The following is a 27,126-nucleotide window of genomic DNA, read 5'->3' as shown; positions in this document are numbered from 1 at the left end:
AATTCTCAAAGGCTCTGATAAGACCAAGTGATAAGAGATCAGGATTACTCTTCTTTGCAAAGGAACCCGAGATCCAGCTGGAATTTATTACAGCACTATTTTCATTCACTTCTGCAGTTCTTCAGCCTGAAATGGCAAAAATAGTTGCAAGTTGCAGTTGAAATGTTCCCTGCTCTCCTTGTCTTTAGCTGTATCTCCTCTGCCCTCCCTCTTCTTCCATATCCTTTAAGAACCAGCCTCAAAACTGAGAGCTAAAGTCATTCAAACTCAAACCAAAGAGTTAGTCACCTTAATCTCCGCCCCAATACTAAATACTTTTACTGAAGCTACTAAAGATCAAATAAGCTTTTTATTAAAAAAAGATAATGCTTATCTGCCCTCAGGAGTCAGGAGGACAGGTGGAGTACACATTCAGTAGATATCAAAGTCTCCCAACAGTGTTCCTATATATCCATTATCTCATCAACATTTTAAGAGTTTTATTACCTTTGTAAAAGTAAATATATTTAAGGGCACCTTTTATGTGTAGTATCAAGATTCTGACAACATAATAAACAAACTGTTGTTTGAGGGCTCTGAGGACACCGGAGGGAACACACAGCACTTCTAATAGTGCTCTTATAGATCCAATATCTACATTTCAGGAGCTTTATTACCTTTGCAAATGTACATATATTTAACTGTACTTCTCATGTGTGGTGTCAGGATTCTAAGAACACAAGTAATAAAAAAGAAATAAACTGCTCTTCAAGGGCTCTGACAACACTTGAGGAACACACAGAACTCCTAACAGTGCTCCTCTAGATCTATTCTTGTATCTGCATTTTAAGAGTTTTATTACCTTTTCAAAGGTAAATACATTTAAGTGCAGTGTCAGGATTGTAAGAACATAAGTACTAACAACGAGTAAGAAATATACTGCTCTTCAAGGGCTCCGTCCACACCTGAGGAACACACAACACTCTTCACATGAGCCTTCTACAAATAGAAGAATGTTCTGTTTAAACTGTTTTAATCACCTCTTGTACAATGGGCAGACTAGTAAAGTTTAGTATTCCTACTTAATTATGGTGACCAGCCTTAGAGAACTATCATTAAACCACAGCACCCTGCCATTAAGATGGAAGAGAATTAATAAAGATGACAGCTGGGATATAACATCCAACATTAGACATTTTTAAATACTTGTACAAAGGCAAAACAGTTTGAAATTCACACAGATGTAATAGTTGTTTTTTGCTCTGTTTCCAAGAACATAATTGTTTAGTACTTGATTTTTAGTAGTTGGGGGGGTATAAACAGTGAGAGCAGTGACAACCCTGGGATATGTGTGGAGGGGAAGGGATGGACAGCAGAGAGTTCTGGGGCAAACGTGGTTATCCCAGAATCTCAGAATGGCTTGGGTTGGAAGGGACCTTAAAGCCCACCCAGTGCCACCCCTGCCATGGGCAGGGACACCTTCCACTAGCCCAGGTTGCTCCAAGTCCCGTCCAACCTGGCCTTGGACACTCCCAGGGATGGGGCAGCCACAGTTTCTCTGGGCACTCTGTGCCAGGGCCTGCCCACCCTCACAGGGAGGAATTTCTTCCCAATATCCCATCCAACCCTATTCTCTGTCAGTGGGAAGCCATTCCCTTGTCCTGTCACTCCAGGCCCTTGTAAATAAATACTACCTCTCAATCTTTCCTGTCGGCTCCTTCAGGTACTGGGAGGCCGCAATTAGGTCACTCCAAATCCTTCTCTTCTCCAGGCTGAACAATCCTAATTCTTTCAGCCTTCCCTCACAGCAGAAGGCCAGGGAAAGGACCAGAGTGACTGAGACAGTGACCTCATTCAGCTGCCATACAATTACAGGAGAATTAAGCTGAGTCATGGACCTAAACCCCCCCTAAATCAGAGCTCACCACGGGGCTAAATTCCTGCCCCCAGGCCTAGAGCTGTATCTCACTGGGAATTTTATAGGAGAAAGATCAAACGGCAATTATGCTTCACTGAACACTGGAAAAGGAAAAGAAAAAGGAAATAGGGTGACACTTATTTCAGGGCTGAAACAAAACAACAGCAGCTCAGTCCCTCAGCACCCACAGCTAAGGGTCTGTCCTGGGTGAGGCTCCCACCTACCTTAAAAGGAATCAGTCAATAATAAGACAGAAAATTCCCTCCAGCCATCAAAACTGAACAGGGAAGAGCCTGCCTGCATCACATATTAATGGAGAGAAGGATCTGATGCCCAGAAGGGAAAAGAAAGAGGAAGGAAAATGGGTTTATTTGCAGATCAGGCCCAGCAGAGCTCGCTGTCCTTCGGGGCAGTTTCACCACGGGAATTATGGCCATTCGCAAGGGAATACAACATTCCACAGCCTCTCTGCACGTGGGACGTCATTCCCAGGGTCACTTTGTCCCTTTAACAAGAAAAGCTGGTCTCCCACTGACAGCCAGCAGCTAAGAATACAGATTAGTGGGAAAACATTTTCCAGGGCATTAAGGAGTTCTGAAGTGGTTTTTTTTCCCCCTCCTTTTCCTTCAACAAAACAATAAAAAAGGGAGAAAAATGAAAAAAAAAAAAAGAATGGTTTCAAAATTGTGTGGATGACAAACAGCCAAAGGGAAGGTGATTCTGGAATAGTCATCTGGGGAAAAAATTTAATAGAAGAGTTGGAAAAAGAATCCAGACTGCCCAATGCTTCACCATATGGTCAGTGCCTTATGGAAAAGTTTAGAGGGGAAAATAAAGATTTAGTTTCTGCCTGCAAGAGGGGGATTTTCTTGTAGCAGTTTCAATGACAACAGCTGTTTGAATTATTAAACATTAAGATTAAAATATTTCCCATTATGGTTCTATATTAATGTGCCCTTGCCAATTTATAGAATTATGTAAATTTACACCAATACCTAGTCTCTTTTTAACTAGATTTGACTTGTCAGGGCTTGGCTTCTAATGACTGAACTGACATGGGCCTGAAAAATTTAAATTCTGTTCTCTGTGTAAAAGAGAGCTGCATTTAAAAAAAAAATGCATAGTTCTATTTTCTCCCCTCAGAGACAAATTTTATCTGTAAGAATCCACAGGCAGAAATAGATTTTCCATTGGAACCACTGATTTGTAATAAATACTGAGCCAGGATCCCTTTGATCTCAAATTCCAGCCTGAGTCACTGCATGGACTAAACACTGTATTTAAGGGAAAGGGGGATCCAGTCCTGCTGTACCTCATGGCTTCCTTCATCGTCCCTTCCTCTGGCTTAATGAGCCACTGCAAATTAACAACTTTTCTTGTCCACATGAAGAAGAGTAAGTTAATTCCTCTTCTTTTTAGTGCAGGATCTCTGAGCTGTCATGTTTTCCACCCAGTCCTGGGACACATACAGCCCCCCAAACCTTTCACAGCAAATAAAACTGGGTTTGTGAAGCTGTGGCAGCCCTGTGTCCCCATAAGCAGATAATACAGAGCTTTAGCTCAAGTTTACCTGCTCCCAGAAGCTTAAGATTGGGAAATATTAAATGGTTTGTCCACAGCACCAAGAGATTTGGGAAGTTACATGGAATTTAGGCACAGGCTGTAACACCAAGTCTTGGTTTCTATTGAATTTCAGTGCAAATTCACAATAAACACACTGAAATGAGCATCAACTGAAGGTTAAACTCTGAGCTCCAATACTACAGCAGTGATCAAGCTTTTGATCCCACCCAGCTCGAGTCCTTCTCTAAAACAATGAATGTTGTTGCTTTCTCGGCAGAAAAAGCCAAAAAAAGGGACAAGTGAACATGTCTCCAGAGAGAACGAGCAGCACTGGGCCTATTTTTGAAGCCATGACACAGAAAGCTGACGTGACTCCATTCAGTCCCAAAATCTCCTTGGATGAGGATTCAAATTAACAACGTTTTGGGACACATCAAGTCCAGCAAACTGCTTCCAAATGGAGCCCAGTCCCCAGCGAGTCACATGGAGATGAGTTCGTGTGGAGATGCTGGAACAAAAGGGCTGCAGGAATCACATCATCTGTGATTCACACAGTGACACTGTCACTGGTCCAGTCCTGTGTCACTAACAAGTAGGACTTGTCCTAAATGGGCACAGAGCACCATTCACTCCCAGCCCTCTTGATTTTCTGTTACTGAAGGAGATCCACAGTCATTTTTGTAAATAGATTGACACCACTCACAGCAAACACAACACACAAAAGATTTCCACACACTTTAAGTCTTGTAAACAACAGGTAACAATTTAATTTTTTAAAAGGTTTTTGAAACTAATCACCTTGGTAACCCATTTGTGGTAAAATACCTGTCTCCCAGTTGCCACTTTCTGCCACAGCACTAGAAGAAGTCATTGAATCTTTCCATAATTTCCACAAAGTGTCCAGCATGGCCTCTGCTAACACCCCAGCAGATCACCTGAGCTTTTTTCAAGTTTAATTTGAAGTAGAATGATCTGATAAGAACTGTTTCTAGACCAGGTGACATCAGGGATTAGGAAACACTTATTTTTTCGGCATCAAAACCAAATCCCACCCTCCTAAATGACTCCTCCATCAGCAGCAGGCACAGGCACCTAAACCCTGTTCCCCCCGCCCCACTTCCAGAGATGGGGACTCCACCACTGCCCTGGGCAGCCTGTTCAAGTGTCTGACCACCCTTTCCACGAAGGAATTTTCCAAATATCCAATCTAAACCTCTTCTGATGCAACTTGAGGCCGTTTCCTCTTGTCCTGTCGCTGTGAGCAAAGACAGACCCAAATCAAAGCCTTTTAACAAGGTACCTGAAATTCAACAAGCCCTCAGAGTGCCCAGGCTATCGCCATATTAAAGTAATCATGTTTCTGCCCCTTATTCCAAATATATCATAAAGTGGAGGCAAGTTCCTTCCCTTCAGACGCAAGAACAGAATGCTTAGGAATTTAAGAAAAACATGATCAAGATAACATAGCACAGGAAAGCAGCTGGAGAGCACTGAAACACTGATACAAAATGAAACTGGAGACAGGAAAATGAAGCAAACCCCCTGCAGAAGCCATGTGTGTGGTGGGGCAGAGCCGAAAACTGGTTTAAAAACACAGCTCTGCATTAGAAGAATAGGTTTAGGTGGGATATTGGGAAGGAATCCTTCCCTGGGAGGGTGGGGAGGCCCTGGCACAGGTTGCCCAGAGAAGCTGTGGCTGCCCCTGGATCCCTGGAAGTGTCCAAGGCCAGACTGGACAGGGCTTGGAGCAACCTGGGCTAGTGGAAAGTGTCCCTGCCCATGGCAGATGGTAGAGCTGGATCATCTTTAAGGTCCCTTCCAACCCAAATCAGTCTGATTCCATGATTTCCCTGTGCCTTGTTTCCCAAGCAATCTTGACCCATTTTTCCTAACATTTCCTATCATTTGTTACCTTTCATTATTGCTCCTTACTTATCACTTCAGGGTTCTTGGAACAAGGTCACGAGGCTACAGAAGAGTTTCAGTTACACAGAACAACATACAGACACACACTGTTCAGCTTTTAAACTTAAAGAAAGTGGAAAAAAATCTCCTCCTTTCCCGTACAAACAAAAGAAGCTGAGTTTAAACATTAAAATGGAGATTTGAATCAGAATATCCCAGGTGGAAAGGGAGCCCCGAGGTCCCTTAAAGTGTAAAAAACAACATCCTGTGAATATTTCTAGCAAAATTTAAAAAAAAAAAAAAGTAAATTTAGTCAGAGAAAAGCAGACGCAGGAAGCCAAACTGAGACCTGGCAGAGCATCACCACAAACTCTGAACCACAAAAAAGCAGCTGCTGAGCCACAGGTGGGTTCAGGGCTCTCTTTAGCTCCAATCCTGCTCCAAAAGCCCATGATTATCCATGACGAAGAGCTGGAAATAACTTGTTTCTGTGTTTGTTTTCACCTCAGCCCTAAATTGCAAGGGTCTGGGGAGATTATTTGAGCTTAAGATCAGAGCTATCACAGGAGTTTTGCTCCCAGACCTACTCAATGTTACGCTGTGCTCTGAAAATCTGGGGGTTTTGCCTTCAGAAAGCCCAAAGTTTTCCAGGGTGAGTCATAAGAGGAACCCAAAGGTAAGTTCAAAACACACAGAGAAAGCCCTGTGGTTCTCTTGCAGCAGAGGAAGCTTTTTCTTGAAGAACTCAGCACAAATCCTGGCCCAAGTTTCTCTGAAACTCAGCCACAACACGAGGGGGTGATTTTTCTTCCAGTTCATCTACAAATTCACTATTTTAATTAGAATTCAGAGCAAAAATAAAGCTCAGAATAACTTGCAGAGCTAAGACAGTTACTTCAAATCACTCCTAACAATCTCAGCCCTCCCTGGTCGCTCCCCTTACAAACCAGTTTAAGGCACACACAGGGATTTATCTACTTAAAGTACAGCCCCAGTAGAAAGCAGGATCAAAGGCAAACATCTCCCTCTCCTTCCAAAACTTCTCCTCCATTACTACAACCCAGAAGTTCCAGTTTCCAGCCATCGAAAAAAAATTACTAAACCTGAGATTTGTTAGAGTGCTCCAGATACCCATGTACATGTACATGTGTCTTTGCAGCAGCCTTGGAGAAGGAAAGATGGTATTATTTAAAGCAACGTTATTCTTACGGTGCTTAATTTGCACAGCTCCAAGCAGTACCACTTTCCAACCAACAATTATAATTGGATATTTGTGTTATACAGCCGAGTTTTTTCACATTAGACAATTTTATCCCTTCTCCACAGTGAAAACAGACGTCCTCTGAAAAAAGGGCTTTTCAAGCCTGAGTCTCAGGTTTCACCAGAGTGAGCATTTAATATCAAACTTCACATCTTGTAAGGGGGAGCCAAAAATCCCCCAGACCAGGCTGAGTGGCTGTTCTGGAAGCTGTAAAAAATACTAATTTTCAGCAAAAAGCCACATTGAAACATAATTATCCCTCTAAAACATAAAAAGAAAAGCAGAAATAGCAGAATTAAATTGATATCTAAGTGTGGCTTTATGCAGAGACAGCTCTGTGACCAATTGGGGCAGGGACAGTCTGCCACACTGGGCACATTCCTCCAGAGGGATGAAGAAATTATTTGGTTTTTATTGGGTCTATGTGTAACATTTGCATCTTGTTACCACTGATATTTTAGCCTTAAAAGTTTTCAGACATTCCTCCAGGGCTTATCTTAAGCACATTTTTATTAAGTTCCCTTCTCTAAAAAAACGAGCTCCAGTGAGTTTTGACGCTCTCTGCCTTTGACAATGATAATCTTTGTCCTTTCCAGCTGCAGCAAATTTAAGATAATCTCTTCTTCAAGTGGACTTTATTAATCTTCCAAATGAAATACCATCCTGAGGTAAAACAATTATTTCCAGTTCAGCTCTTAGTAACGGTTAAGCCCGTGCTGGAAAAGACAAGCAACATCTGGCAGACACAATATCTGCAGCAATTAAGAATAACTGTGAAACCATAATATACAAATCTATCCAAGTGCTGAGAGTGGAGCTCTGCACAGGCAGCTCTGCCTTCCTGCAGCTCAGAGGGGAAAAAAAAAGCAGGGAATGACTGCAGAAGGATTTCACCAAGTCAGCAGCTGGGCCGGCCACACACAGCAGCATCTCCACTGTCACAACACACAGGGATGAGCTGGGATCTTCCAGAGATCTGCTTGGATACTTCCAGGTGGAAGGGGGGACACCTCACCTGAGGGAGCCGGATCTGGGGTGTCCTAGCTCACCCCCTGACACATTCCTTGTGCCTTCAGCAGCACTCCAGCCTTGATCAGCAACAGGATTTAACTAAACAGGGGGGAAAATCCCATTTGTTCTCCCCTTCCCATTTCAGCTCCCAGGTGGACCCTCCCAGCACCTGCCAGTTGAGGTGCTGAGGCCTCTCAGCTCCAAAAAAACCTGAACAAAGCTCCCAAAAAACATGTTACAGGGACAGGCAGTAGCACAACAAAGGGCTGGGCTGGTTTCACACCCCAACTGCTCCTCAGATCCCACATTTTCCCTCTAAATAACCTGAACAGTAACCTCAAATCCCTCACAGGGTCACACACTTAAACCTGCTTATCCTTCTGTGGTTCCCCATGGACAGAGGGATACAGAGATCCAAGATTGCAACACTGCTCATATAAACCCCCCCCAGTTGTTCCATCTCACCTCAGAGGAGGTGAACCAGAACAGTTGATTATTATTTTTATTCTGTCTGGAAAAAAAAAAATTTCACCTGCATGTTTCAAATTAAAAAATCTGACACTTTCCTCCATTTTCAGTCAACTGTCCCTGAAAGTATTTTTTTATTGAGCTGGTTTGACTGCAAAAGTGCAAATTTACAAAAAGACAATTTGATCTTTTCTTGCTAAAAGGGTAGTAATAGATAAAATGTTACAAAAGATCTGATAAACTATAAAATTATCTGATTTGGAATCAGATCTATGATGAAAAGCTCTTCTAAATACCAGTAGTTTGAATAAAAACTAAAGAAAATTAAGCTTCATTTTCCCTACAAAACTCCTCCAGTTGCTCATTCCCCCAGCTGAAATCATAACCCCCAGTGTAAAATCACAATCATTACTAAAAAATATGAGATTATACAACATGTTAAGTAGAAAAAGATTCAAATTTATACACCATTTCAGTAAAATAACATCATCGGGGGGGAAAGAAAAAGCAGCTGTGGTCTGAAATAGGGCTCCTTAGAGGGAACATTTTACTTCAGGTACAAGCACAAGCCTGGGTAAAATATGATCTATGTGCTTGACTGACTGTGCACTCTACTATTGCCTAGACCTCAGAACTCCAGTTCCTTGTGTTAGGATGTCCAACAACAATTATTTTGGGGAATGGAACAAAGGAGTTGAATGTATTTTCCCCGAACAAAGCCCAAAAATTGCACAGGCAGAATTTCATTGGAGAGAGCATCCTGAATGATCTTCCACTATTATTTAATAGCAGTAAAGCTGCTTTTCCTTTAAAAGAAAGGAAATAAAAGGGGTTATTTCTCCTCCAAATTCCATCACTGAATTTTTCAGTTCACAAGCGTGGCATCCATGAGTTTGTCTTCAACAACAACAGACATCACAGACGAGTCTTTGAAACTCAGTATTTCCTGGAGTAGCACTCCCTGCCATCACCTGCCTGGTGGTTTCCTGCTGGCCAAATATTTCAAACTAGAAACATTTGCTAGCCCTGACCTCCTTAATCAAGTGGTCACCCCAGAAAGGGGGAAAAGCCTCCACTGCTTTAAGAAGTCAATGTAATTATCACTATTTGCTTAAGCACCCCTGGATGTGGGGTTGGTGGGTCCTTGGCCTGGTTGCTCCAAAAAGGCTGCGGGTTCTGCTTGTTCCCAAATTAAGCAATAAATAGTTATTTTCTTGGTCACCCACCTGTGCTGAGAACTTGTGCACGCACCCAACTCCCTGCAAGCCCCAACAGGCCCATCAGAAGATGGGTACAAAGCTTCTTTTCCACCTGGAGCTCAGTTCCCTAAATAAAACTTGAGCATCAAAGAGATCACAGCAAGATAAGGGAACCCCAAAGTGCGTATTTATACACAGGCAGAAACACACAAATGTGCCAGGGCAGAGAATCCCTGCCCTGCACAAACAAACCCTATCCCAGTGTCTGCAGGGCCGCCAACAAATACTGCAACACCCCGTGAGCTCATGGAAATTCAATGGAATTGGTTAATCCACTCTGAGTGCCAGAAGGGAATTTAAACAGCACAGTATTGCTCCCTAAGTGTGCTCAAGGCCCCAGATGAAAGAGCCAATCTCCCAAAAAAAAACTGTGATGTCCATGTGGGACTGAAGGTCACAGAACAAGGGAATAATCATTCCAATTACACAGTAATGAACATCCATAAAATACATCACTGATGTGATATGTGTTGATATGTGTTCACCACATTTTATTTTCAAGAGAAAAACCTGTTTCAGGGGCAGGAGGGTAGCAAGAATAAGATCTGAGGTTCCTCTCCACTCCACTGAGTTTATTTGGTTTGTGCAATCCCTGAGTGTGCAGGAACACAGACTGGGGTGAAAATCTGCTTTACACAAGCAAGTAAAAGCAGAAAAATCAACTATATATCAGTAGAAAGACTGAACCTGAAGGTCCAAAAGTCTCCTTTTCACCCAGAAGCAGAAATAAATCATGGAGCCACTAAAAAGAAGTATTCCCAACTTTTGGTGACACAGCCCACACGTATCTCCTTTAACCAAGCCACCATCCAGCACAACTTCCTCTGGCGTCACAACTCCCATCTCCCTGGCACCAACCAGAAAAACAAAAACAACCCCTTGCCACGATGGCACCCACAAGCCCAGGCTGGAAAACAGAGGCCAACTGCTGCTTTCCATCCCCATCAGCAGCTCCAGCCATGGAGCAATCAGGGCAGACAAGCTCTAAGGAGATGCACTGAAAGGAGACAGCACTTTACAGGCCACAAATCACCACTAAACCTGCCTAGAGAACGTCTCTGAGCCGAATTCTTTCAGCAGGGAGGTGTGTTACAAAAGCTGCCGTGACCCGAGGTGTGCAGGAGCTTACTGCAGTCTGTCACCCTGGACAGAAGGAACCCAGCCATGCTCCACAGCCCAGGAGCCGGGAATGCCGGCTGCCTCCAGGGAAGGAACAACGGATTCAGTGTGTTCTGCAGGAAAAAAACACGGCTAAGAGAGGAGGAAATGCATTTTAAGGTTAAATATGCCCAAACTTGGCCTCAAAGGGCCTGCTCGTCAGACAATGCAGGAATCTCCCTGCAGAACCCCAGCTAGCTTTTTTTTCCCTCTGACCTCCATCTCTACAACGGCTAAAATCCAGCAATCCAAAGGAACCTTATCCATCACCGAGGGTGGGGGAAAACACCATCACAACCCAAGGGCTGCCCACAGGCCAAGAGGAACCTCCAGGGCTTACAAAGGCTTTTGTTTAGGCTAATTCCGAGGCACATCTTGGGAGTGCAAACACTCCCCTGCAGTATTTGCAACTCAAATATTGCAGCACTGAGCTAATTTCGGGGAGCTGGCACAAAAAAAAAAAATCGACTACTGGAGTAATCGGACCAGAAAATGACACTGAGCTAAATTTAGGAGTAACTATGCAATGCAATATTAATAAGAGATTATTTCCTTTCTCCAATTTTTTTTTTTAAGTTAAGCTGGCAATGCTCCTTTTAAAACCAAGGCTCTCCATCCCCCCCAGGGATGGATCCTACAGTTTCCTGGGTGCCAACATGAGGCTCAACCCCAGTCAGGCTCTCCATCCTCCCAGGGACGGATCCTACGGTTTTTTGGGTGCCAACATGAGGCTCGACCCCCACCGAGGACAAGCCTCTCTCGGGAGGGAGCCCTGGGGAGGGGGGAAGCGCTGTCCCCACGTCCCCAAGGCTCCCCCCAAACGCTCCCAGGGAAGGATGCCCCGTTTCCCCGCAGTGCAGGCGCGGATATCCCGCATCGCCCCCCCTCCTCTCCCCATCGCTCACTTTCTCTTGTACTCGTCGCGCTCCCGCTTGACTTTGGCCAGCACGTTGTAGAGGGCGCGGATCTCGGGGGTGATGGTGTCGATCTGCACCCCGACCCCGTCCGGGTGGATCCAGGACACGCCGGGGCCCTGCACGGTCTCCAAGCCGCCGCCCCCGGTGCGGCGGACCTGGGTGTAGCTCCAGATGGTGCCGGGCAGGCGCCCGTAGTGCGGCGGCGAGGGCAGCGCGCCGTGCCCGGGGCCCGGCGGCGGCAGCAGCGGGGGGGTCCCGCCGTCCGTCTGCACCGCCTGGTCCCGGGAGAAGGTCTTGTAGCGCAGCCGCCGGTCGCGCTCGCTCTGCTGGGCCGCCAGCTGCTTCTCCAGCAGTCGGTTGCGCCGCTCCAGCTCGTGCACCTTGGCCAGGAAGCAGCGGAACCGCACGTTCAGCCCCTTCAGCAGGTGGATGTTGGAGCCCAGGTCGTTCCGCAGCGCGGCCGTGACCGGGGGGCCCCCGCCGGCCGCCGCGGGGCCGCCGCCGCCGGGGCCCAGCGGGCAGGAGGACGAAGAAGAGGCGGCGGCAGCGGGGGAAAAGGCGCGGGCCATCTCCCCGAACAGCAGCGAGTTCATGGCGGAGGGAGCGGTGGCGGAGGGGATGGAGAAGAAGGCGATGGAGGCGGCGAGGGACGAGCCAGGCGCTACCGGTGCCTCCCGTCGCTGCCGCGGCGGCCGCCGCTGCCCGGGCTCTGAGCGGACACCGGCGCGGCCCCGCCCGCCCGCGGCCCCTCTGATTTGCATAATCACGCCTATATTTCCATATCAGGTCTCCTATTTCCATGGCCACGCCCCGTCAGTCCATACAGGACGGTTCTATTTGCATAACTCCGCCCCCTCGGCAGACCCCGCCCTCCCGCGGTGCCGCAGCCGCGCGCGGGTCCCTCCACGTGTCCCCAGGGCGGGGGGCGGGGCGCTGATTTTTGGGCGTAATCGGGTCCAACGCGCTCCACGGCCCTCGGTGTGCTCCCGGATCAATTGGCAAATGTGCAATAAATGGGATAAAGGCCCCTGGCCTTGCGTCCCTGCTTTTGGCTCTCTGGGAAACCGCCTTATTATTAATCCCTTACTAACCCGCGATGGAAACAGGCTGGGAAAGTTGGAGCTGTTCAGCCTGGGGAAGGTCGTGTGGGGACCTCACAGCACCTTCCAGTGTCTGCAGAGGCCACAGGAAAGCCTTTGGGACCCTTTGTCAGGAACTGGAGCTGGAGAGGCGGCAGGACAAGGGGTAATGGGTACAAATAGAAAGAGGGGAAACTTAGGTTGGATATTAGGAAGAAATTCTTCCCTGTGAGGGTGGCGAGGCCCTGGCACAGGCTGCCCTGAGAAGCTGTGGCTGCCCCATCCCTGGAAGTGTCCAAGGCCAGGTTAGATAAGGCCTGGAGCAACCTGGGCTAGTGGAAGGTGTCCCTGCCTATGGCAGGGGGGGTGGCAATAAATGATCTTTAAGTTCCCTTCCAACCCCATAACATTCTGTGGTTCTACAATTAGTTCAGATCAGATTAAATTATAAGGGTGAATTTTGTTATCCCAAAGCAGAGCCCTGCCTAAGTGCTAAATAACAATGCTGATACTGTAATAATTGAGTTATTGAACGAGTGTTTCCCAACTGCTGCTCCTGGACCTCTGGCCCACTGGGCAATCAAAGGATATTGTTTAATTGAATGATGTGATTCCTCCACTGTGCTGCCATGCATGGAATGATGCAAGTGAGGTCCATGGAAAGCTCTCAGTAACACTGCTGTAAAGCTGTAGTAATAATAATTCAATCCATTTTTGAAATAAAAACATGGGGTTTGCCAGGCAATATTTATATTTGACTCCACAGGCAGCAGCACCCACTTGCTGAAACACCATCAGCACCCCCAGCCAGGCTCAGCACCGAAACCAAAGGCTCTTCAAAGGGCTCTGTTAATGTGTTACAAACCTGTGTTTTCCCAGCAGCACCTCCTGGAAAAAAAAATAAATGTGCTGGGTGGAGGTACTTTATTAAAAGGGTGACTCAAAGAAACACCTGAAAGATTATCTCTCCCTAAGCACAAACCACTTCAGCCTCAGCTTGTGGTGACTGGAACTTGTGTTCAGTGCTGAGGAAAAGCTCTTGATGCCTGGGCAGGGCTGCGGGTGCTGATCGTGGGTGTCATCAGTGCATCAAATAGAGCCAGTTTTAAATAAAAAACCTTGCAGCTCAATGGGAAATGTTTCCATGGCTTGTACCACCCTGCAGATCCACAGAAATCCTTGGAAAATGCAAGAATTGACTAAACCCGCCAATACGAGGGGTCTCATTGGGGCAGCAGCCAACCAAGAGCAGGTTTCTGCCAGATCTGGGTCATTTCCAGGCCAGGTTGGATGGGGCTTGGAGTAACCTGGTTTAGTGGAAGGTTCCACCCGTTGCAGGGGGTGGAACAAGATGGGGTTTAAGGTCCCTTCCAACACAAACCATCTTGGGATTTCATGGATTTCCCTGTTTTCAGACACCTAGCATCTTCCCTGGCAGGTGGTGCTGGAAGGAGCTGGGTGATTTCAGTCAACAGGTAGGAAAATCCTGTTGAACAACAGGAGATTTTTTTTTTTCCCTTAAGGAAGCAGGAAAACATCAGAGGGAATGATAAAGCAGCTGATGAAGGCTTTTGTACCTTTCTGGTGAGATGATGCTTCCAATGATCCCTCATTGTCCATCACCAGGTGGTGAGGATGGATCCACCAACACCCTATCCAAAGGTTGTTAAATCAATGAGTCTTTTCCTCATGGGATTTGGCTCATCTCTGAGATGCCCACGGTCACCACCAGCATCTCCTGCTCCACCACCAGGGTGAGGTTCCATCCCAGCCCCTGAAAGTGAATCATCCTGAATTAATCACAGCAATTAATTGAACTCAGGCTGGGAGAAATGGAAGTCCCTGTTCCACGAGGGCTCAGGCAGCCCTGGATCTGACCTGCTACCACCAACTCCATGCCAAGCAGCCACTGTCCATGGGATACCCTGTGGCAGTTGGGGACATTCCTGTAGGGATTCCTCCAATTCCTGCCATGAAAAGCTCTTCACTGCCTGCCAATTGCAGATATAAATAATTAAGCACTGATTAGCCCTTTCCTGCTTGGACAGGGAGGAAAAGGGATGGGAAATGGGGCTATTTCTGAATGCAGGAACTATCCAGCAATTAAATAAGTGACCACCCCAGTGATGCTGATAATAATAACATACTGGGTGTATTTTTGCTTGCAGTTGCTCTACCCAAACATGGGCTGGAGCAGGGCTTGAGGAATCTGGATCCTTGGATTTGATTTTACACTCATTTTACCTTTGCTTTGGCAGCATCCTTCACTCCCAAACCTCAGCAACCATTTCAGGGCTGCTCTCTGCATCTAATTTTCCTGGGTTTGGTTATATCCATTGACGCTTTTTAAGCCTGGCAGTCTTGGAAAATTCTTGTTTCCTTAGTAAAGTAACCATTTTTCAGCCAAGCCAAGCCAAACCAAACCAAACCCAGCAGCATCCCCAGCACCCCCCCACTGTGCTGAGTGGCAGTGAGGAGATGATGCTCCTGGGCCAACGTGCATCACCACAGAGTTAAGTTTTGTGTGTTTGAATAAACCTCCCTCTAAAACAAACAAGGAAAAATCCTTTGGCTTAACATCCGTAAAACTCCCCAGTCCTCGAGAATGACCCACTCAATCACCTCGTGGAGTCCTGCTCGGTTCTGATTTTCTCACACCCCTCCCTCATCCCTTCGACTGCAGCAACTGCCCAAGCCAGGACCTCACTGACCTCAGAGATGGAAAAGGGAGATTTATCCACCCTGGGCTCAGCAGGAACAAGAGGCAGCTTCTTCCTGAGGCTGCCATGTAACAACCTCCAGTGGTGAAACTGGGATTCGAGTGGCACCCCCAGGGCTCTCCCTCCACCACATCCTGCCTGCCCGAATAAGAGTGTTTGAGCAAACCAGACTGCTGAAACAAGCAGAATTTTTAATAGTTCCATCCCCAAAATGGTTGGTTTGTAACCCAGCCCCATAGGATGGTGCACAGGCACCAGTGAGATGATGGCATTGGCAGCTCAGGAGTTGCTGCTCCAAGTCTTGTCACATCCCGGCTGCATTTTTGACCAGCAAAGCATTTCCAACTCCACCAGCCCCTTTTCCCCACACACTCCTATGGTTGCACCAGCATCAGGGCTTTTCCTCGAGCAGTGGGAGCAGAAACCATCCCTGGCAGCCTGTGCCCTGCGCAGGAACAAGGGAAGAGGGGCAGGAATTCAGTGGCTGCCCCAGTGATGCCTCGCGTGATTCAGACCCTGCCTCAGCACCAGGACACAAAGGCTGTGCCCATCTCCAGGTGTCACTCGCTGGGGAAAGGGCTGGGTTAGTCACCACAGTGGTTGTTCCCAGCCCTGTAAGGGAAGCCTTTGGATCCTGCCGAGAATTGCATCGGTCACCATGTCACGTTGTGAAAATAGAAAGTTGGCTGCTGTCAGTAATGTGGGAGGAATGAGTTACATCACAGCTACAAACCCAGCAGGTTTCCTCCCTGCAGGTTCCTTATTGCCTTTAAAGGAGGTTTCTCCTCCTAAAATGGTGGTTTGGCCCCCAGTATATTTTCTATCAGTTCTACCAGCTCATGGCAAAAGAGGAGCTGCAGCTTAAACCCAGCACCTTCTCCCACTGCAGGTTTATTCATTTGCTCTGGTCACAAAAACATCGTTTGGCCACATTTGGGGTTTTTATGGGCATTGGGGGTTTTATGGGCATCAGCACCACAAAACAGAATTCAGACACAGAGAGAAATGCTGCTCATACACAGGCAAAGAGCTCCACGTTCTCTCAGCCCACGAGCAGAGAATTTGGAATGGTCCCAGGCTGGCTTGTTTTCAGCACCTCCCTCTCACCTGGACTGGGGCTGATCTTCTCCATGGAGAGGTGTAAATATTTTGGAAAGACAAGCTTCTGCACCAGGTGCAACCCCAAAAGGTGGGTGAACTGAGGAGGCAGAGATGCAGCAAGAGATTAAGGTGCGAGCGGAGCATCTGCGGACAGAGCGGCTGAGACATCGCAGGAGCATTTCCTTGGAGACTGTGGCGACTCATTGCTTCCCTAGTAACCAAACATTTGCATCTGTATTGAGTAGAGCAGCAAATATGCCTCTCTGAGCCCGTACAGGTCGCTGCAGGTGTGTCTTAGGAGGCAGGGATCGCTCTGGCAGCTCATCCAGGATAATTGCAGGATGCTGCATCACTGATCTGGGCATGCCCAAGTGCAGTTTCAATCCCCCAATTGTTCAGCGAGCAGGTGGACCCTGACCCGATTAATTTAAATGCAGAACAACTTTTAAATAGAATAGATGATTTCTTTCTTGTTCTTCCCCTAGATTTGCAGCCTGTGCTGGGCTGAGCAGCATCCAAAGCTCAGAGCACTGAAGAGGGGTAAGTTGAATTGGGATTTATTGTTAGCTCCCTATCTAAATCTCTCTTCCAGAAGCCATTAGCTAATTATTTTCCTTGCTTGCACTGTGGGGTTTTCAGCCTGACAGGTTTTGCACAGCACAACGAAGAAAAGCTTCCCCGTGGGAGCTGGTGATGGGAGCACTGGGTGTGGCTGGAGTGGGCACCCGCTGGTTTTCCTCCTGGCATCCCACTCCTTGGACCAGCATTTCCTGCCTTCCCTCCTTCTCCAACAGCATGGGCCAGCAGGATCTGCCCTGTGCAGTGGATATCACACTATGGAGCACTCAGGCTTCCCCCCCTGAACTGGAGGGGTGCTCATGGTGGCTGCAGGAAAACTTGGTGTCAGCAAAGTGAGTCAAGGAGCCGAAGCTGTGGGAGTTGGATTTCCCAGTGTCCTGGGGTGATTCTGAGGGAGAGGTGCTCGGGTGGAACCCAGTGCCCAGTTTTCAGTGGTTCCCAGCCTGTGATGGAGCCCTGGGCTGGTGAACACCTTCCTGAGCTCGTTACATCTGAACTACTGAGAGCAGCAAAACAGGGACCGAAGGAAGAGAAATAGGAATGACCTGGCACTTGGGAAATGTACCTTTAATATTTTATGTCATCACTGAGAAATTAGCTTGTTGCCATCAAATATTACAAATAATTAAAGGATGCTGCTGGGTTTACAACACACTCCTATTTGCTCATTAAATAAGATTTAAAAAAAGACGGCCTGGGAGAAGCTGCAGGGATTAAACACCCAGAGAAGGGCTTGTGGGGTGTCCCAAACATGGATATTTGGGTGGTGTGGCCAACACCAACACAAGAGATAACTAGAGACAACATCCCAAACACCCCTCAGGGCTGAAAATGAGATTTAATCAGTCCCTGGGTGCTGCTTTTGGCTGTCATTTCTGCCCAGGGCTGTAATTTGTGTTCAAGCCCCAGAGGATTTCAGCCTCCACAGGAGCATCCTGAGCCCTTTCCCCATCTCGGGCTGGGGACAGCACCCACTTACCCCAGGGCACGTGCTGAGGGTGACTGAGGTCCTGTTGGCACAACACTTGGGAAAGAACAAGTGGGATTATTGTTATGAATAACAGTAATTATTGGGCTATTATTATTATGGTAAAGATCTCACATCTCAATGACTGGAGCCCAACAGCCCTTTAAGGAGTGGGTATCCCTGGCTGCCGTGCCCTCCACCTCCTGTCCCACATTAGAACATCTTCTTTACTCCTTCTCCAGTCCCACCATGTCCCCATGACAGGGAGAGATGGGAAAGATGTTGGATCCAAGATTGCTCTCAAGTCAAGAGCAGCCAAGATTGAACACGATGTTCCTCATATTCCTTTTTTTTTCAAAGCTCAGCCTCTCTTCATATATCAAAGCTGAGCTTAAACCACAAACAGCTTAATTTTCCAATTTCTGCTTAATATTTGCTCTTTTCTATATCTCACACCTTCCCCACTGGAGAAGGGCTGTAGGGAGAGTGTTATCCTGCTTCCCTAGGAGCAAAAAAATATCAGTATATTCCCCCCATGGAGCAGGTCAGGGTTAATTGCTGCAGGTCAAAAAGCAGATCTGGGCTCTCTGCATCAACCCCATTTCTCCTGCAGCTCCAGGGCCATTTGTGGATCACTGAGGATTCACTGGAGGGTTGCACCAGGTTTGGCTGGGGTTCTCCCACAGCTCAGGCAGTGATTCACCTACAGGTTGTTCGTATTTCACAAGGGAAAGGGCCAGGCTGAGTCAGGCCAAGGAGTGTCGGGTGGTCACACCTTCCCAGAAGGAAAGCCCTGCTTTTTGGAGTGGGAAATCCATCGTGAGGTGCCTGATGCTCCCAGGGGGTGTAGGAAGGGGCAGGAGAGCTCTGCAGTACCTGGCTGTGGGAATCAGGCAGCAGGGAATGTGTCTGATTCCTCCTGGATCTGTGACAATGGTAGGATGGGATGAAGGGGAAAATCACTTCAGGGCAGGAGAGAGGTTGTAATTCCCACTCCAGTTCTGAGACCTGCAGCAACAGAGCCGGGATGTAGGAAGAGCTGTGAGCACGGGATGATCCTGCTCTAAAAAAATTAATAAGCTCTGTGAAAATAAACAAAATCTTTCCAGAGGCAGCAGACAAAGCTCCTCACACACCCTAAAAGCTTTCCATTTGGGATGGGGATGCTGTCTTTTGGGAAGGCAATGCCTGGGGAACCCCAACCTGCCTGGGGTTAAAACACAGCACAAAGGCTTCCCCTCAACATGTCATTTGCACCATTTTTAAAATAATTTTAAACAAAAAGCATCTCTTCCTACTGGCCATGGGGAGGGGGAGAGGGATCCTTGCTGAAATGCGGGGTTTGGATAAAAGGGATGGAGCTGGTTCCTCCCTGAGCTGAGCTGTCAATGTGAACACGTGGGACCAATTCTGGCTAAAACAATCTACAAATAGGGGTTGAATCATTATTTTTTCCCCCTCTTGGAAATAAGGGAGTAACTATTCCTGGAGGATCAGGAGGTTGCAGCTGCTTTCTCCCAACAACTTCACGTACTGTGGGGACGTCCCTAAAGTGATTTCGTACTTAATTGACCCAAGCCCCTTTACCAGCAGTCCTTATGAACTGTATCCCTGTGTCCTTGATTCCTTAGGAGCTGTACAGTGAGTTTTTTCCTGTACCCTTGATTCCTTACACGTGAGGTGTGAATCATCCCTGCTCGGGTGAGAACGTGGTCCAGCAATGTGCAGCAAACAAGTCAAGGCCAATCTTGATTTTCTTATCTCAGGTGGCTCCTAAATAAGCCACACGGATCATGAGAGGTCTCTTGGGTCCTAGGATGTGCTGGATGTGCTGGGAAAGCTGCTCCTTGGGCTGGCAGGGTGGTTGCCCCTGTAATTTAATAATAATTATTGTGAATTTATTTCGGGAACCTGGACTCGGTGCTTTCTGTATTCGGTGCTTTCTGTACTCATTTCTGATGCTCATTTGCTTGGAGAATGTCCCATCCAGTCCTTGAGCTCCATGGAGTATAAACTGATAAGGAATAACTCCCTGAAATGGAAACAGGGCTGGTCCAAAAGGGAAAGCTGAGGCAGGGAGGGAATTCTCCAGGATATTTGCTTTACTGCCAAAGCAGACATGGGTTGGGTGCTGGAGGCTCATGGCCAGAGGGTTATTCCTGCTGGGGAGTCGGAATGGGCCAGGCTGGCAAAGCCTGTTGGGACATTCCTGAAGGAAAAGGAGCTCAACAGCCAAAATCGGCACGTGGGACTCAATCCAGGTCTGTGGGACTGCAATCCCAAAATGAACCCTAGTACATCCACCTGGCTCCACCATGGTCTTGCTGAATGATCCAGGTGTCCTCCCCTGCCAGAAAAACAAGTGGAGCAGATGCGCATCCAGGGAGACAAATCACTTTTCCCCATCGGAAAAAGTCCAGGGAATCTTTTATGGCACTGAAACACTGCAGCTCACAGTGTGTTTATGCTCGGCAGCTCCAATCCACAGTCTGTTTGAAAACACTTCCAGGCAATTGCAGTGAAAGACAAAACACAGGAGAAACTTGGCTGGAGAGCTGGTCGGAAGCATCAGGAGCAGGGAGAGAGGAGCAGGAGGAAGGCTTGGGACAGCTGTGGGAAAGAGCCCTGCAACACTTCCAGAAGGGCATTGCCTGGCTTGGAGAAGGGAAGTACAAAGGGAAAAAGCAGCAGGACAAGGAAACCATCATGGAATACAAGGGGGAAGGTCAAGCTTCCTATGTTTATGGAATAGCCAAGTGGTTTGTCCAGGTCCCAGGTGCCCGAGGGGCTGGAGCCTGGAATGAGCCATGGAAGTGACGATGAATGAACTGAGGCCTTGTCACCTGCAGGTGGGAGAGCTTGGTGTGTCCCCACCATGGATGGGGCACCCTGTTCTCCCTGGAGTAATTAATCATTCCCAAACTCAGGAAGGATCACCCGAGTCCAGCCCAGCATGAACAGCACAGGGATGTCAGATCGCCTCGGGAAGCTCTTGCCCACAGTATGGGCCAAAGCAATCCCACAGCTCACAGTGCCACTCGTGCATCACAAAGGATTTTCCCCCAAATAATGTCGATGGAAATCAACTGATTATTTTTTTGAGAGGGGGGGTTGACTCTGTTGTCCAGCTCCTGGACACTTTGAGGCATTTTCCCTCAGTCTTCTCTCTTACTTCTAATTTAATAACAGTCCCCCAAAGTCTTTGCTGACTTCCCCTGGAGCTCTTTGCCTTTGTGCAGCACTAAGAACATTGGAGCCTCTGTGTGTGGTCAGCCTGGTCAGCTGAAACTTTCCAAAACATTTTCCTTTTGTTCTTGTCCCTCCTTAGATCTTCTGGGGTTGTTATTGTCAGCCATTAGTCCCTCCCAGGCTATTCTGCTCCACTGTCAGGCTGTTCCCACCTTCTTTTCAGCCCTGGCTTGTCCATAAATCTCTCCTGTGCTCTGGGCAGGGAGGTACTCGATGAGCCACCTTTATTTTCCAAAACACATTTGTGGGCCTTTGCAAAACCATCCAGAATAGCTCTGAGGAGCTTATTGCAACTGTAATTGTAAGAACACAGTTTATAACCTCCCTTTAAGATTCCATCTCCTCCTTGTCTTATAAACATCAGTGAACAAACAGTGATCACGTTCTGCTCCTGGTAAGTTTAAGGATCTGCTGAACCAACTGAATGGGTAGAAACAGAATTATTTGGCTGCTATAAACTTTACCAGTTCCTGCAGCAGCAGAGCCTGTTTTTGCAGAAGACCTGTGCCAACATCAACAGAGCAAACCAGGGTTCCCATCAGCAAAAACTGAAGCTGTGCTGAAGTTCCCTCAGAGGGAAAAGCTGCACACAGGCACTGCCAAGGTGTAACATCCTTCCTTTGCCAGGGAGGCGAAGCTGTGGAGCAAAAGCTGAGGGACTGCTGTCACATCAAGGCTGTGGCTGAAGGGGAAAAGATCTATTTTTGTCAGAAAAGAGACTGAGAAGGTCAGCAAGGCAGCCTGGTGCTCCTCCCAGCTCCCCAAAACTCCTTAACAGTTCTCGTGTGGAGCTTAACCACTCAATGTTACACAAATGACAAAATATGGTGGGGTTTCAGCACTGAATTGAGAAAACCTTTAGAACACAGTCATAAAAACCTGGTTTCTTGTTACCTGTTCCCTGCTGCCTTCAGGAATCACAGATCTGGAGGGTCACTGACTCCAAAGCAGTTTTAGCATTTCTCAGGCTGCTGCACAGCAGTGCTGGAAACACTGGTGAATCCACCCGTGGGAACATTAGAGCTCCTCATCTGGAGAGAGGACTGTTACATTTCACTTTACAGTGCTTTTAAAACAAGGTTTGCTCTTTGATGTGGCTCAAAGGCAGGTGAGGTGCAGGACAGAGAACAAACCCCACATCAGACCCTCCTGTACTTCACAAGGCAAGACAGTTACCCAACCCACCATCAGACCTTGAGTCCCTTGTAAGACACTACTACAAACCTCTCAAGGCTGTTTGCTCCTCAATTCTCCTCCTCAGCAGCAAATCCAACTGCCAGGAGTGACATCAGCACCCATGGAGGTGAGAACAAAAACACTGCACCTTCACCCCTTTGCTAACTGCCAAATCACAGCGCGGGGCCAACACCAACAAAAGGCATCAAATAGGCTGGGGAGTTATTCAGCCTGTAAAATTATTGTTATTCTTCTTCTTTCTGGGATGGGACTGCATTAGGATTGCGGAAATTCAAGTTCAAACAGAGACGAGGAAGACAGGGAAAGCTTTATTAGATTCCAGCCTCACCATGTGGCAGCTGGTTACAGGAGAACAACTGGTGGGCAGGGGAGGTTTCCAGCATGCACAGGTGGGTGAGAAGGGCAAGGCTGTATTCCAAGCACGTGCTTGGCTCCAGGGCAGGGCATGCACACGGGATGCAGGTGCTCAGCAGGCTCAAGAAGTGTGCAGGGTCTCTTGAACGTGCATTTTGCTGAAGCTGAAAGTTTTATCAGAGAGAGAAGATAAGTGTGATGCAAGTAGGACCCCTCTGAGAGGGGCTGTTGTTGCCATGGGAGGCACAATGTGCTTTGGATACAGCCTTGGTGAGTGCAGGGTCAGGACAGGCCCCATGATCCAACATGCCTTGGAGAGGGGAACACGGAGCTCCTGCCCACAGCCAGGTGAAGGAAGGTGGGAGGTCCCTGCAGGGCAAGGCTCGTGTCCCACAGGGGAACCTGCACACACAGTCAGTCAGTCAGTGCCTGGTGCTCCCTCACTCACTGGGAGCCTTTTGCTTCCTGTGGCTCCTTGTCCAGACTTAGGGCTGGACAGAGCAGCAGCTCTGAGCCCTGGGAGAAGGAGCTCCAAAAGAAAATGTGGGAAAGAACTTGGCATTTAAGCTACTTCAAGTACTAGTCAAACCCATCTTACCCATTTGTTCGATTTATTGAACTTCAAAGAGGTGCACGCTAAAGCATTAAGATTTACTGGTTTGGATTCCTCTCTGTACAAGTTCTTTCAACCAGCTTGAATGCACGAGGCTTTACAGATAGAAGCGCTGAAATACAGGATAAAACAAATCTAAACTCCAAATCACTCCATGAAGAAAAACTGTAGAAAATAAAAAAACAAAAAGAAAACAAAACAAAACAAAAAAACCCAAAACCAAACAAAAAAAAAAAAAGAAAAAATAAAGAAAAAATCCAACAAAAAACTGCAGCACTCCTCAGGGAAGGGACAGACTGCACGAGAAGGAACACAAAGGGGTGGAAGGCAAGCTAGTGTAGTCTCTGCCCAAAGCTTCTCTGTGCTGGTTGCTCATGGGATGGAGTTCAAAAGATCCTTGAGGAAGCTGTCGGGGTCATTGATTTCTGACAAGAGTCCTTTAAACAAAAGAAGACAAGACACAAGAATTAGATCCTAAACACTGCTTCTCCTGCCCACACTGAGGATTTGTGCTGGGCATGTGTAAGTAAGTCACTAAGGACAGCTGCAATCTTATTTTAAGTCTGGATACAACAAGGATAAAAAAACCCTTGTTGGATTCATGAGCAGAAGGGAGGGACTGAAATGTGTGCATTAAATCCATATGGCACTCGCTCTTGTGCAGCTACAGGGATCCTGCTATGCTCCATACATTGAACAGGAAGAGACCAGCCTGAAGCACAACTCTTGACAGAAGTAAGAACAGCTTCTCTGCATGTTTTCAGCATCTCCTGACTCCTGGGGGTACCAAAATCCCTTCAGCAGGAACACTGGATGCACCCAACTGCTGCCTCCAGTGCATGGTCACATCTATTTATCAAACCACACACCCCTCAAAACACCTTCAGGTTCTAAGTCTGTAGGTTTAACAGAGCAGGGAGAGGACCTGCAGGATCAGCTGGGAGAGAATTTCCTGTCTGGGGATGCTCAAGCGCACGTCCCAACTGCTTTTGAGATAGTTTAGGACTGCTGGTGTCTCCGCTCTCCTTGTCTCATCCAAACAAGCTGCAGCAGTGTCAGGAATGCTGCTGTCTCCAGTCACGAGTTGCACGAGGCAGCCTATAAAAGGGAAAGCACACACTTACCAGCCACATCCAAAAACTCAGAAAACGTTTCCACTGGCATGAACTCCTCCTGGAAGGTTTTCAGGGCCTTGTCTGCAGCTTCGTGTATTGGCATGTCGTTGTGTCGGATGAACTCAGCGAGAGAGTAGGACCAGCCTCCCTCTGTGTTACTGGTAGGCACCTTCTGAGAGGGGAAAAGGAGACCAAATCAGTCTAAAAAATAACTATTTAAAATGGTAACTGCAAACCCTGCTGCCTTCTCCTGTTGCTCCTGGACTTGCATGCCCTGCCTCTTGCAAACACACCACAGAGAACAAGTTATCCCATGTGTGACTTCACCATCTTCTTGTACAGAATGAAATGAGGTCACAGGCATTTTCTCACACCAACTACTTAACATTCTTTAGAAGCTGCAGGTTTTTTTCTTGTGGATGCCCCTTCCTCCTACCTTACCCAACAGTTTCCCCTGGAATGTTCCTGTTTCTATGAACAATAAATAGGAAAAATAAGCAAATACACAATATAGGAGTGCTGCCAACTGGCAAAGTCTCTCAGTTCTTCAGATACTGAACTGCAAGGGGTACAATAATCACAGGCAGCTTCCTGTGGTCTTTGTGCTCTTACAAGGTGAAGAAGAAAAAGGAAGAAGGAAGAAATTCCTCCCTATGAGTGTGGTGAGGCCCTGGCACAGGTTGCCCAGAGAAGCTGTGGCTGCCCCTGGATCCCTGGAAGTGTCCAAGGCCAGGTTGGACGGGGCTTGGAGCAGCCTGGGCTGGTGGAAGGTGTCCCTGCCCATGGCAGGGTGGGGAAGAAGATGGGCTATAAAGGTCCCTTCCAACCCAAACCATTCTTGTGATTCTATGAAGTTTTGTGTTTAGAAGGATCTTGGAAAAAGGGGCTTCAAAGTTTGTCTTCTATTTCAAATTCCTGTAGTTGCACAGGTTAGAAAGCTGAGATAGAAGAATTCCAGCTGATACAGATGAACTTCCAGGTTTTCCTTACCTTGAACATGTTGTAAATGAGATCGACAAGCGCCCAGAAGAGCAGGCCAGAGCGGTACGTTGCATATTCCTTCACTGCCTTATCTGCCAGTCTGGAAGACAAGAAAATCAATCCAGGAGTTGATCCCTTTACTATGCCTTGTAACCCATCTGATGAACAGCACAAAAGCTGAAACAGCCAAATAACCCATCAATAACACCATGGGAACAGCTCTGAGTGAGCTTTGCTGCGTCCTCCTGGACATGAAACAAACACTGGGCACCTGAGAGCTCTCTGTGCAACCATTCCCAAGGCTGGGAAGGCACTTTACTCCAGCTGTGCCTGGTGTAACTAGAGCAGGTTTGCCAACAAAACCTTATTTCACAGGAAGGAAACAATCACAGAGGGAAGTGGAATTGTGACTGCTAAGACTATGTAGAAAGTCAACAGCAAAGTAGGAAAAACAATTTACAGCCTTTGTTTGTGTGTTCACTACTTGGAGAACAGCAGATTCCTGAAAGAATATCTAGGATTCAGACACAGTCAGTGTCCATGTCAGAGAACATAATTTTGCTTCGAAATCACAAAAGTATTTCTGAAAGACTCTGAGGGAAAAATCCTTTAAGAAATGGAGGAATTTCCATTTAATATCTTCTTGGTTATTCTCTCACCAGCAAAGGACTTCTCTTGGAAATCCAGCATCTGGCTGCAGGAATGCTCCAAAAGGTGCAGAGCAGTGCTGGGATAACAGCTCCAAAGTTTACAGGATTAATCACAAACAGGTTCTGGCAAGGTGGAACCTCCTGCCAGCAGCTCTAATGGCTTTGGAATTTTCTTGCATGTGTTTCTCAGGTACATCTGCCCCATCACATGCTACTTCCTGCTCAACACTTAAAAACTTTGGAAAAATAAAAAGCCCTTTTTTATGCATCCAGAACCAGCTCAGCTACTGCTGCTGCAGGTCAGCACCACAACAGGGCATCCTGATCACGGCCCAACTCCAATTGGCCACAGGTTGGGGTTTGTTTGGGGGAAATGAACATTTTCGGCTCTTATTAAAGGCTACATTTGTGTGTCTGTCCTTAAAACAGACATTTTAGTAGGTGGCAGCCTGCTCAGGCAGCTAAGTTTAATTATTTAAAGGAAAATCAGTTAGTAAAGGTGACTAAATTTCCACGGGAGGAACAGCAACTTAGAGCGAGGCTAATTCTGGCCTCCCAAATACTGCAAGACAGGTTCTCTTTTTACGTGAATGGTTTTGATCTAATTGGAGTCTGCTCCTTTAATTGAAAACTAAAAGGCCCTTGTGGGTTAAGGCTGGTAGTTACCTTCTGGAACAGCTATTTCATGTCAGAGCTGCTGCATTTCATTCCTGTGAGCTGGTTCAGCTCATCAGGTGCACAAGGATTGCCAGCAGAAAGCCAGACATGGACACTTGGGAATATTTTAGAAAGGTCATGGTCAGGAGCAAAGGTTAAAAAAATCAAAAGGGTATTTTCCTTCCAAACTCCAGATGAAAGCTACACTGAAAAGTGTCCACAGGAGTTTTCAAGTTAGAATTCTTGGTTCAGTAATAATGAGCAGGTCACTTGATTCAGTTCTTTGGACCATTCTGGTAATTAGCTTTGTGTTTAAATAGAAAGTGTTTCTAAAACACAGGAGGTGCTGAGCATCTCCCTTTGGTCTTGCAGACACCTGTGACACTGTCACTGCTGGCAGAGCCAGAAGCCATTTTTGGCTGGAT

At 47.1% G+C, this 27,126-nt stretch overlaps 2 protein-coding genes across 7 annotated transcripts in view; both read right to left on the bottom strand.

The window, feature by feature from the left end:
• Nucleotides 1–12,154, bottom strand: part of IFFO2 (intermediate filament family orphan 2) — a 43,276-nt gene extending 31,122 nt beyond the window's left edge. The window contains exon 1 of the mRNA XM_032709164.1: nucleotides 11,428–12,154. Coding sequence (XP_032565055.1) covers nucleotides 11,428–12,032 — 605 coding nt within the window. The 5' untranslated portion in view covers nucleotides 12,033–12,154. The remainder of the gene's footprint in view (nucleotides 1–11,427) is intronic.
• A 10,463-nt stretch (nucleotides 12,155–22,617) lies between these two features.
• Nucleotides 22,618–27,126, bottom strand: part of UBR4 (ubiquitin protein ligase E3 component n-recognin 4) — an 80,489-nt gene continuing 75,980 nt past the window's right edge. For 4 of the 6 annotated variants that reach the window (XM_032708757.1, XM_032708758.1, XM_032708759.1 and 1 more), the window contains 3 exons: nucleotides 25,404–25,494; nucleotides 24,423–24,585; nucleotides 23,017–23,735 (listed from right to left, as the gene is read on the bottom strand). In XM_032708757.1, the coding sequence (XP_032564648.1) occupies nucleotides 23,671–23,735; nucleotides 24,423–24,585; nucleotides 25,404–25,494 (319 nt within the window). In that variant the 3' untranslated portion in view covers nucleotides 23,017–23,670. Of the gene's footprint in view, nucleotides 23,736–24,422; nucleotides 24,586–25,403; nucleotides 25,495–27,126 lie in introns of all 6 variants that reach the window. The other 2 variants (XR_004360620.1, XM_032708756.1) reach the window with 2 other exon arrangements.

Source organism: Chiroxiphia lanceolata, chromosome 22 (genome assembly GCF_009829145.1).
Source record: "Chiroxiphia lanceolata isolate bChiLan1 chromosome 22, bChiLan1.pri, whole genome shotgun sequence".
Taxonomy (NCBI): Eukaryota; Metazoa; Chordata; class Aves; order Passeriformes; family Pipridae; genus Chiroxiphia; species Chiroxiphia lanceolata.
The sequence above is the reverse complement of the archived record's forward strand: the minus strand, read 5'-3'. Positions and strand labels throughout refer to the sequence as shown.